Here is an 11960-nt window from a genome sequence, read left to right on the forward strand (position 1 = left end):
CTTTGCCCATCTGCCAAGGTTCTTGTGCTTATCTGCAGCTCAATAGCCATATGGCATTATTCTTATCCCCTCTCCCTCAAACAGGCTCAGGTATTCTTATCATCTAGATAATATATCTGTACATCTTTGGTTACCTGCTGGCATTGCTGAAACATTTCACAGGCAAGGGTCAGTTTTGTTGGCATAAAACGCTTGTGGTGCTTATCACTGCAAGAAAAACTCTAGAAACTGCTTGCAGTTGAGATGCAAGAGCTCAAGGCAAGGTGTGACTCACGCAATAATCAAGCATTGGTTGATTCCATGCACATTGCCTAATTCATGCAAGAGTGAGTGTAAGGTACAAAAAACTGATTACAGGAGTTGATACCTGTGCAAATACCCCTTTTATGCGAAAATTCCCCTTTCATGTGCACATACCCCTTTCATGTGCACATATTCCTTTTGTATGCATTCACCCCTTTCACAATGTGTACATACCCCTTTCATCATGTGTACATGACCCTTTCATGTTTAAATGTCCCCTTTGAGTGTTTACATCCCTTTCAATACCCCTTTCATCATTCAGGTTTACATACCCCTTTGATGTTTACATATCCCTTTCATGTGCAAATACCCCTTAATTCACATACCCCTTTCATGCATACATACCCCTTTCATGCATACATACCCCTTTCATGCATACATACCCCTTTCATGCATACATACCCCTTTCATCATGTGTACATATCCCCTTGATGTGGTAATACACATTCTCACATTTGCCTTTCATGCATACATATTCTTTTCATCTATACATATTTGTTTCATGTGTACATACCCTTTTTATGTTATTCTGGCTGGATTCAATGGTGCATGGAGTGTTTAAGAAAAGAAAATAAAAGGGTGCTCAGGGGGATGCTCATTTGCCTCAGCCTACTGCATGAGAACTACAGCATTTTCAACATTGAGATGCTGAACAAGGTACACACTCAAGTGCACCAGCACGGAATTTGGTGCTTGACTCCAGCTTGAGCTGCGGCTTGATTGTAGCTTGCTTCATCTCAACTGCAAGCAGTTTCCAAAGTTTTTCTTGCAGTGTATTGTATTAAGGTGGACCCAGACTGGTGTGTTTTGTGTCAAATCAAACCAGAAATAAATTTTTTGGCATCTCTCAAGGCTAACTGGACCCTCCCCTTGGCAATTGGAGGTTGCTTTGCTCCCCCAAGGAGGGAGTTAACCAAGTAGGTTGGTCTCAAGGCAAGTTTGGCTGGACAGAAATTTTCTTTGGGCAGCCTTAATTATGTACTACTTGAGCATTTTTGTAAAGAAACAAAAGCAGAAACGTGCATAGCAAAGTTCTTGGCGCGCAACGCCTTGACGGCAACAATCACGGCGGGAACAGCTCAGCTGTTGGCGCTGCAACAATAGCCCCGGCATCGGGGATGCAAAATTGCTAATTATACATAGGCTGTTCCATTGTGTGTGTTATTTTTCTTCTGGCTGGGTCAGGTGCGTTGGTGGCTGCTTGAGTGCAGAGGGCTCAGAGCGCCACCAGCTGTGTGAGGCTGCTTGGGCTCATGTGGTGCCCAACCAGCTCTGTGAGGATGGTTGGGCTCATGTGGTGCCCAACCAGCCTTTGCCCTGGGCACACTGGTCTTGGCGGGGATGGGTCGGTAGGATACAACCCATCCAAAAAGGTGTTGAAGCCAACCCCACCAAAATGCCATGTCAGCGGATCAGGCCAAAATCCAAGCTTGACCAATCCACCACGTTCAACCCTGCAGTTGAATTCAGGGCGGACAGGTCGGTGCCCGCCTTGCCCGCCCACACCACTTCATGAGTTGGAGCTTGGATTTGAGTACCTGATTAATATTTATGCCTTTTCCAAGCCTAGTTCTTGATGACTGTGATCAGAAGAGCTTATGGCAGTACCTGGTTGGTTTCAGAACCCTTCTCAGTATATGTGTTTGTCACTTTCTTCCTCATTTTTCGTAATTTTCTCACCTAATCCTTAATCCTCTCCTTACCTCACTCTCCCACTCACTAAACTTCACATGGCCCTGTTCACCCCCATACCAGGTCAACCTGTCTTACCCCACAAACCACCACGCATAGCAAACCCCCCAACCTTTGTTGATATGGCTGTCTCATCTGACCGATTTATAAAGACCACAGAAATCTACTGTAGGCCATCCATCCCACATCCAAACTGATTTGCTGACTTTGCTGAAAACTGTTTGGTTTGACAGGTAAATCAATGGTGCCCCTGGATTCTACTCCGCTTGCCAAGGCAACAAACCCAATGGTGAAAACAAGTCTTCTGTCTATTACCCAGACTGGGCAGTCCCCAAATCTCAATGCCTATTTGAAGTTCATTGCCCTTTTTTCTTGAATTCTGAATGAAGCACTCCTTGTATGTATGTCCATCCTAGAACCATTGGCTGCTATCCTCATCCCTGAGATAAGAGACCTTATTGAAGCAACCCGTGCCCAAACCCAAGTCACCCTTGCCCTTCAGGATGAATGTTGTGTCAGCAACCAAGCCGTTGTAGCCCTTCAGGCCAAATGTTGTGCCACCAACCAAGCCGTCGTTGCACTCCAGGAGGAAAGTCGTGCCACCAACCAAGCCGTCTTTGCACTCCGGGAGGAAAGTTGTGCCAACAATTGAGGGATTATGACCCAGCTTGTCACTATTGACAACCGACTTGGCAACATTGAAAACTGCTTGACTCAAATTGAAGAAATCACCAACACCCAGCTCAATCTTGGCCGAGAGATGGCAGATCACTTTGGCATCCCTGCTCTGCAAGTCCCCGCTGGCCGCGCACCAGGCCGACTAGGATTACGAGACTGTGTATAGTTGTTCTTTATCTCAGACTATGTAGCATTTCCCCAATAGCCATCTGTCTTGCCCCCTTCCTTTTCCCCTCCGCCTTTTTTTGTCAGCTTGTCCTCTTCTTCCATCGGCCTGCGCCTCAGTCGGAGTCTGTCCATTCACATGCCATCAGCAATCCATCCACAGGATGCCACCTGAGTGCTCCATCTAAAACCCCCCTACAGACCCCCTCATAGAGGCAATCACCCGGGGCCCTAAGGTCCAGAATGGTGGGGTTTTTTGAATATCTGAATATTTGAATATCTCAGATATCAGCGCCAAAACTTCAGCTTACTATGTAACACCCAGCACCCCACCCCGCTTGTGTAACACCTTACTTTTACTCACAAGTCCCAACCACACGTATAAGGGTTGAACCCTTCAACCTAAAAGCGTTCATTGATAAAATGTGAAGGACCAAACGGTCTTGAACTTAACTAAGTCCCTCCCCTGCCTGAGGCTTCGCCGGAGGGACTTATGACTAATCTGCACTTCTCGCGTGAGAGATATTTTTGATTTGGTGGTGTTTTCATTTGATCCACCAAATCTCAACCCTGACCATTCCCAACCTTCTAAGTTTTTGGTGGATGGTACGCCTGCATCTGCTCCTCCTTCTGATACAATTTGAGACTCCCTCGCCTGCATCTTCACCCTTATATAATTTTTTCAAAACAACCATTTCCTCCAAATTCTTGCGGGTTCCACCGGATCAGAAAATAATCGCCCGTGCGCCGTCATCTCAAGGTCCATTCACTCATACAACGTTATAAAAGCACGTGCGTCTCTTTTTTTTTAACCAATCCTTGCTCCTTGGTCCCAATCAAAGATTACTTAGCGCTGATCATCCACCTCCTCCACCAATCAGAATTCTGGTTTCATTCCAACGCATACATCAAATCCAATTGCCTTGCTGCGCAAAAATGTGCCTGGATAACCTACCCCGGCTTCCGCACTTGGAGGATAAATTGAAGTTTTTTGACAAGGTATTGCACCCTTATTGGCTTGACCCAAAGAAGTTTTTGCAGGCTTATCTTACACATGAAGATCCAAAAATAAAATAAAATCGTCGGTTGTGGGGAGCGCCAATTGGATGGCCAACAACAATAGCCATTTTGAATGCAATCAAGGATCTTGTTTGGTTCACTTCTGAAGGAAAATCTTGTTGGAATCAGTACATTCTATCCGAGGTGGGTCTCTCTTATCATTCTATCTCGGCTCGGTTCTAAATTCTCTTTGGATGACAAGGTTCTGACACATTTTTTTTGATTGACCAGGCACAAGCAATCCTTGACGCCAAACGTGGAGGACGCGGACGAGGGAATTACTTTAATGCTAGAAAAATAACAGCAGAATTTTTCTCGGACGAATCGAAGGCCCTTCGTATGGAAAAACTGGTTGCAGAGGATATGCCGTTCCTCTACAATCTCATCCTGCACAAAGCACAAAGGCATTGACCAGCTCCTTCTCCAGCTGTCAAAACCACAGCTACATCAAGTCAATCAAGAGACAATTGTCCCAATCAGACTCAGACACCGGCAAGAGATTCAGAGTCAGGATCAGAATCTGACTTGCAATCTGAGACCAATACAGCACCAGCGGCATCCCAGAGAGAAACCCCGCTAGCCAAAAAAACCGCCCTCGAAGAGATTGAAGACTGTGAATCACCCTTTGACCTCACAAATCGACCCCACGTTATTGCCTTAACTGTCTGCTTGATTGTCGCCTTTGCGGCCAACCAACAGGACAATGCCCTCCAGATACAGAACTCTGTTGTATTGCTTGCGTGTGGTGTCACTAAAAGGGTCAGCGCCTATCTTAACTATATCGGCTTGGCATCGTCTCGTTGAACGGCTCACCGAGCAATTAGTTCTCTCGGCAGAATCACAGAAAGCGAGGTTGCCAGGCAAATGACCAGCCATAAATTGCCAATGACCCTAATCATATGCCTGGACAACCTCGACTTTGAAGAGTCTATCCACGAAAAATCGATTGAGAAGACCACGCAGATGTTCCACGGCACCTGGGGCTACCTTCACGTCCCTGATGCGCAATTGATCAGCCAGTTTGACCCTGAAGAATTCTCTCTCAAGTGTTACCAGAAAGCTATACAGGACTCGGCAGATATGCAGGTGGAACCATCCTGGTTTTTACCAGACAATGACTCGAGATTGCATTTTTGGGATGTCCTCAAAAGTCAAATCACTAAAGTTTTACTGGACTACATCGCAACTCCATCTGATAAAAATCAAAGCTAAACACCTTTCCACCTCCACTTGATCTAATAGCTGTCAAGAAACCTGAGTTTTTGATGTTCAAACTGATGATTGCCTCAGATAACTCCTCCAAGGGCGTTGGTGAGGTCCTGGAAGGCTTCTTGCGTCAAACAAACCTGAGCTCCAATACCCTTGGCTACAAGTGCTTGAGGGCGATCTGGCAACCTGCATGAATCTCAAGAGCCTCAGAGCTCAGCGAAAGCCCAGCGGACACGTTCAAGACAATCTCTCCGTTTTTTTTTTTTTTTTTTTTTTTTTTTGTTTTGCTTCTTGGGGCCTCCCATGTCCTCTGGAATTTTGCCCAGGCCGTATTCCTTCTTCATTTTGGCAACCCATCAGACTCGCAAGACTTAGGTGCTTGGCATACGCTATCTTCACTAGGAATACCCTCAGAGCGACCAACCACAAAGAAGGATTTCACTTTGATGCTCACGCACATGACTAAATGTCATGAAGCAACAATTGTACACTGTCTTTTGTAAGTGTACCACACTTCAGCTCCTATTCATTATTACTAAGTATTCTTTTTTGGATCAGGACCGTGATGAATCTCCCAAAAGCCCTGCTACCAGAGGAAAAGGCCAAGCTCTCGTCCCAAAGACTCAACGAAATTGTTGATTTGTGCTCCACTCAGTTTTTCTCGCCAGCGGCGCTGCAAAGTGCTTCTGCGGATTCAGCAACCGGATTAAAAAACACTCTCCTTTGGCTACGTGATTTCGCCACGATAATCGAATGTGATCGCGCAATGCGGGCGGGAGATATTGGAAGGGTCCTCAACATGTGGAAACGTTGGACGGTGATGGCGCATGGAATTAAAGGTCTTAACAACTATGCAATTTACTTGCCCAGGATGATACTGCTGTTAACAAAGGTCCTTCCAAGTGGCCTTGCAAAAACTTTATTGCATTCCCTTCTGATTAATCCAACCGGACGTCCAAACCACTTCGTTGCCAAGGATTTCTTCTTGAAGAACAACAACTTTTGGCTCAAGTACTTTTACAATCATAGTGGCATTGGTACAGAAATTTGCCGCTTGAAAGATGTTTTCTCGCTTATAAATCATACCTATTGTGAGCTTTCTTACATCTTCTCTTCCATTCTTTCCTGTAAGTTTTATTTTCTGATCATATCTTTCCTTTGATTCTTAAAGCTGCGCAAGCTGGTACAGGGAATTAAAGGGGATTTGGGAAAGAACATCATTTACCAATCTCACAAACATTATTTAACAATCAGCTCAATAAATAGCTATCTGGGAATGGCCCAACAGCACAGCTTGCTTTCAAAAACGTCTTTGTACAAATTGAAAACTGTTGACATCTACAAAGCCGGATCGGCAGCGTTACATCAAGATTACCAGCAAAAGAAGAAGAAGCTAAACCGGATGCAACCATCAACTATACTACTGTATTACACGCCGACCGGTCCAATTGAAGAGGCAAACATGTTTGACAAAGAAGAAGAGGATGAGGGTGACAATGAGACTTGAGTGTTCACTTTCCCGTTCCACCCATTAATTTTTGCCGTTTTCTCTCCGCACCTTGTTCTGCATTTTTCCTTTTTGTTTCTTCTGCTTTTTGTTGGCGTCTTTCAAGAGTGGCTTTATTCCTTTCTGAGAGTTCTTTTTTCTTTTCTTCCTCCGCAACCTGCTTTTTTATTTCTAGAAGCTCCAAGTAATCCAAGTATGAGGCTCTTCTGACGTAGCTGTTGATCTGTTCAAGCAAGTGTGCCATTTGACCATTGTGAGCTTCACCACCAGAAAAATCTTGGAGTTCCTTATCTGAAGCACCACCACAAAACGCTACAACTACCCTCCGTGCCTGGAAAATCCCAAAGTGATTGTTGGGTTCAAACTCTGAATGCTCGGCTTCAATTTGAGTGTAATGGAATTCAGCGAATTGTTCAACTAAAAACTTGGCAAATTTTTCCAGTTCTCCAGCTAGCGGTTTGGTTCCCGTGTCTGCCTTAACAGCCGATTGAGTTGTGGATACCTTTGGAACGCTTGGCGGCACTGGGACATTGATTGATAAATCTCTAGAGGTGATGTTTTTGCTGAATTTTTCTGTTGTGAGATGTTTGAAAGCTTCAAACAAATGTTTTGCACTTTTGGGGCCTCAGTTGGAGCACAAACATGTTTCAAACTTCTTTTCCTGCTCTCTTAATCTTTCAAGCTTCACATTTGGATTGGCTTTGTCTAATGGAACATATCCTAGTCTGCAACAGCCAATAATATCCAGTCAAAAACCATGATGTTTGCATTTAAATATTGGCGCCAACGCACAAAAGCTAAACTCACAAATTATCAAGAGACATCACAATGCGAAGGCACACTGGGGTGATGGCAAGTGCGTCCATCCTATCATCATCGGATTGCTTCATTGGAGTTACAAAATCATTGATTTTATTTTTTCCTGACCTCTGATTGGTCTCAACCAGCATTATACCAAGACCTGGATTATTTTCCCCGCAACCACACCTCCCAATCATCTGGCAGATGAAGGATCACCTCGGCCAACGTGGACCACACACCTCACCCGCTTCCAGTTCTGGCCCAATCCAAGGGCCATTGTGCATGAGATAATTGAAAACTTTTCATTTTTGAAACCGTTGATTATATCAACTTTATCTAGGTTTCCGGTACACAAATGGTAACAACGAGCAAATGAGCTTTTTGGGTCCAAGTGTCCGCCTCAAATCTTGCAAGACTCATGGATTGCTCGAAGAACCTGCCAGGTGAGATTTTGGGTTGGCGCATAAATGAGGGTTGGAGGAATTTGGTTGTCTGGGGTTATATTTCTGGTTGCAAAGAGCCGTTTGAGATCATGACATGATCCCAGAGACAATTTCATTGGAACACGGATGAGCCGAATTTCTGGACGGGTGAGTTTGCCTTGGACTATTGCTATGTTTTCCAGTAAGATTTTTAAGCTGTTTAGTATCTTCTCGATTGCGACAGGTCTGCAGGTCGCTGAGAGTAAAAGGATAGGTACACCATGTGCTTCAAGAAGTCTGGCCCCTAAGTCTCCATAAGAAGGCCAAAAAATATCTCTGTCTTGGAGTTTAAAATGACAGCTGATTTTTTTTCCGAGTCCGCTGGCAACTAACCCCCACACATATATCATGTGTGCTTCATCAACAACCGTCAAGACTAATTTGGATAGGAATTGGTGGTTGAAAAATATCTGCCGGAACATTGAATTATTCAAAAGAACCTCGGGGCTCTAATACATCATCAACATCAGCTTTAGTCGATACTCCTATAGAACAACATAAATTAAAATCTCTAACCAGGTAAATAAAGGCGTAGTCCCCTCTAAGGACCTTTTTCTCAACATCAGGTGTGAAGTTCATCTTAGTCAAATTTACGGCTTTGATATTCACATTCTTATTTTCCAGCACCTGATTGACACGTATTTAGGGATTGAAACATAAGTAAGCTACTATACATCGGAACATCAAAAACTGCATACATAACTCACTTGATTATCTCCCAGCGAGTCCAAAGGATTCAAAACCAGGATGATTGGTTTCTTGTACGCAGGAAAGAGGCAATAGTATACTTTGCCAATCCTCGTTTTGCCGAAACCGGTGCCAGCAAGCGTAAATGTGTGTTTGCGACAAACCAAGCTGATCACCGTTTCCATTTGGATCAGCTTCAACGGTTCCGAGTAATACTTGGCTACAGTAAGGGTGATATGCTCGGTAAGTCCGGCATTGGACATTGTGTCAAATTCTTCCCGCAACTTCAATTTTGAGGCTGCATTTTATTCTTGAGATAGATTGAGGGTGGCTAGGTTGCCATCATCCTCGTCAGTTGCTTCCATGGCTGATTGATGTAGTTGTCCAATAATGACAAGGTTCTCTTCCGATGTTATTTTATTCTTTTCTTGTCAATCAAGCTCAAGGTTCTTTTTGTGGCCTCAAGTTTTTTTCTCCATTGATTGTTGGTCATTTGGGCGCAATCAGGCTCACTAGCTCCGATTGGGTCAGTGCTTTATGGAAATACCAAATGAAATGAGAATGAAATGTAGTGATGTGCTTGACATCACAGTGATTTTATTTTTTATTCTGATTTTCAAAATATTGATTTTAGAGATAGAGGAGCTAGATACATGGAGTAAAAAAGTACATGATAATTTTATTGAGAAGAATTCCGTTCAGAAAAAATGGGTCCCGTAAGGGGAGGTTGAGAATTGTTGGAGTCGTGAGGAATATAACCACAAGCGTGGTCAATTATCCGGATCTCTCACGCAAGAAGTGCGGATTAGTCATAAGTCCCTCCGACAAAGCCTCAGGCAAGAGAGGGACTTAGTTAAGTTCAAAACGGTCTACCATGAGCATCCACCGCCTGACACCAGCAACACCACAGGCTCTCCTTGCCTACCGGCCGGCCTACATACATATCTTGTATCTCTACCTTCAGCTCCGGTCTTGTATCATCAACTGTTGACAATCTCTCTGTCCATTTGCTATTGGTGATCCCTTTGTTGTGGATCTACATATTTTACATCTCTCTGCTCATCAATAAATCCCCCTTGGTCCTCAGAATGGTCTCTTAGGCGTTGAAACCTCTCTACACGCGTCTGAATCTAGTTCTAGTGGTCGGTACAGCCTTCTTGCCATTGGAAAATCTTCATCAAACTTCATAGTTTCATTTTGGTCGTTGGTACCTCCTTGTTGGTTGTTGAATGGACTTTTTGTCGGTGGATTCATCCTACAGTCGTCAGGACGTCCTTCTTGTCCCGTTTGGCGGGTCTTGATGAACTCAAAGTCAGCAAGGCCGAGCTTTGGAATCAGCTGCGCTACTTGTGATTTCCTAAGCATAGTGCCGGCGTCCAAGGCAATCATCATCATATCAATTTTTTTCTGCTAGTCCTTCTGGCGGGATCTTTGTGTATTTGAAACAGTCAATTATCAAAATCAGGGGCGCCAATGAAGATTTTGCAAGCACAGTACCGGCGTGCAAACAAACTTGTTGGGGTTCATGCGCCCCCCCTCCCCCCCCCCTTCCCCCCCCCCCCCTTCCTAATGCAGTCCACATGAATGATACAACTCTGTGAGCTGATTGAATTCTCGTCTATGGGGTTACAACTCGTTCACTTCTTCACACCAGCCAGTAATGTTAGCTGTAGAGGCAGAAATGATTTTTGCCGGGAGCAAGGAGGACCTAAAGCTTGACGGGCCAGCAGGATTTCACCACTTAGACGGAGATGGTTGCGAGGAAGCAAGGAGAACCTGAATGGACTAGCAGTAGTTCATCTCTTCAAGTGAATTAAATAATCTTCTACATTAAGCATAATTGCACTTCATCTGATTTATTATTTGATCGAGAAATGTACAAACATACACATGTCATGGCAAAGATTTTTAAGTGGGTTGAACTCCAAAAGAAATGCTACCCACTGCAGTACTGTGTTAATTTGATTGATTTTGTGTATTGTTCAGACTGTCCTTGATAGAGGGTCCCCTTTTGCAAGAGTAAGAGCCTGTAGTGCTGGTCCAATTGTCACTTGAAATACCATCCTTTCATCAAAATAAGGAAAGCATCCCTGATATGTATCTAGAGAGCAAGGCTGGTTCAGCTACGCTATCATTAGCAATATTGCAGCGCAGTCTAGCTTAATTCTGGTAAAAATAATGGGGTTCCCTGTTAGCTGTCAGCGCAATTAAGCTAGCACTAACCACTGCCAAACAAAAACTACGCCCACTACGCGGCGTTATGCCGCTATTCAGCAAGATTTTCTGCAAAAAGTGGCACAAAACAGCATAGTGCTAGGGTAGCGCCCCTAACAGTCTGCTAATACTATGGCCGCAGCGGACAACAATAAAGGTTGCTACACTACACACGGGGGCCATTCAGCGTAGTGGCCCACTTTTCTGGAGACTTATCTGCAGCTTTTTTCCGCTTCAGTGAATCTGAACTACTCTGAAAAAAATAGGTGATGTGTGATGGTCCTGTTTATAAGACGCTCAAAGGAGCAAATGCAGATCTGACAATAAGAAGTGCGTTGCGGTGGGCTCAAGCACGGGCAGTATTGGATCCAAACTCGGTGTTAATTGCTACTCACCTGACAATAAGAAGTGCGTCGCGGTGAGCTCAAGCACGGGCAGTATTGGATCCAAACTCGGTGTTGATTGCTACTCACCTGACAATAAGAAGTGCGTTGCGGTGAGCTCAACCATGGGCAGTATTGGATCCAAACTTGGTGAAGAGAGAAAGGAGCCGGTACTGCCGTGTTGACTAGACTAAGTACAATGTGGACTGTGCTGCAGATATGCATGTATCTACATGATTTGATACATGCATAACTTGAAGATAAACTAAAATGACTAAAGTTTACCCTGTTGGCTTCTCCTTACTCCAACACTGTTTGTATTACTTCAGGGTTTTTTTTAAACAAAAATAGCAAACAAGTTTTTTGTCACAATACATGGTGAAGTCTAAAAATTTCAGGGGATTAGCTTTGATGAGAGATTTTGCTGGCATGTGCCCTGTAATCTTCATAAATCAGGTGTGGTGGATTGAAATATATCAGGAGTTGTGTGCTTCCCCTACTGCCAGTAGGGAAAATGAAATGAAATTGAACAACCTTGTTGTTGGATGTTGCTACAGTTATGGTGTTCAAAGTTGATTTATGCAAGCATAAATCATAATTTCATAAAGAAGATGCAGTAATATTACATAATCAAACTTGTGTGATCCCCTGAAAATAAGGATTCATGAATTTATGATTCATGCATGCATAAATGAATTTTGAACACCATAAGTTTAGAAATCTCAAAGTATTAAATCCAAACATAATTCTCCAGGCCACAATACTCTTAGCAATGTGTTT

At 43.9% G+C, this 11960-nt stretch overlaps 2 protein-coding genes across 2 annotated transcripts; both read left to right on the top strand.

Moving 5' to 3' along the window:
- Window positions 1-2398: 2398 nt before the first annotated feature.
- Window positions 2399-2819, top strand: PtA15_3A426 (uncharacterized protein; the record flags this gene model as incomplete). Its single annotated transcript, XM_053167393.1, has 2 exons — window positions 2399-2608; window positions 2721-2819. The coding sequence occupies 2 exons, from the start codon at window positions 2399-2401 to the stop codon at window positions 2817-2819; spliced, it is 309 nt and encodes a 102-aa protein (XP_053018614.1).
- A 3563-nt stretch (window positions 2820-6382) lies between these two features.
- Window positions 6383-6613, top strand: PtA15_3A427 (uncharacterized protein; the record flags this gene model as incomplete). The annotated part of the gene is made up of 1 exon (XM_053167394.1): window positions 6383-6613. The coding sequence occupies one exon, from the start codon at window positions 6383-6385 to the stop codon at window positions 6611-6613; it is 231 nt and encodes a 76-aa protein (XP_053018615.1).
- Between the last annotated feature and the right edge of the window lie 5347 nt (window positions 6614-11960).

Source organism: Puccinia triticina, chromosome 3A (genome assembly GCF_026914185.1).
Source record: "Puccinia triticina chromosome 3A, complete sequence".
NCBI classification, from domain to species: Eukaryota; Fungi; Basidiomycota; class Pucciniomycetes; order Pucciniales; family Pucciniaceae; genus Puccinia; species Puccinia triticina.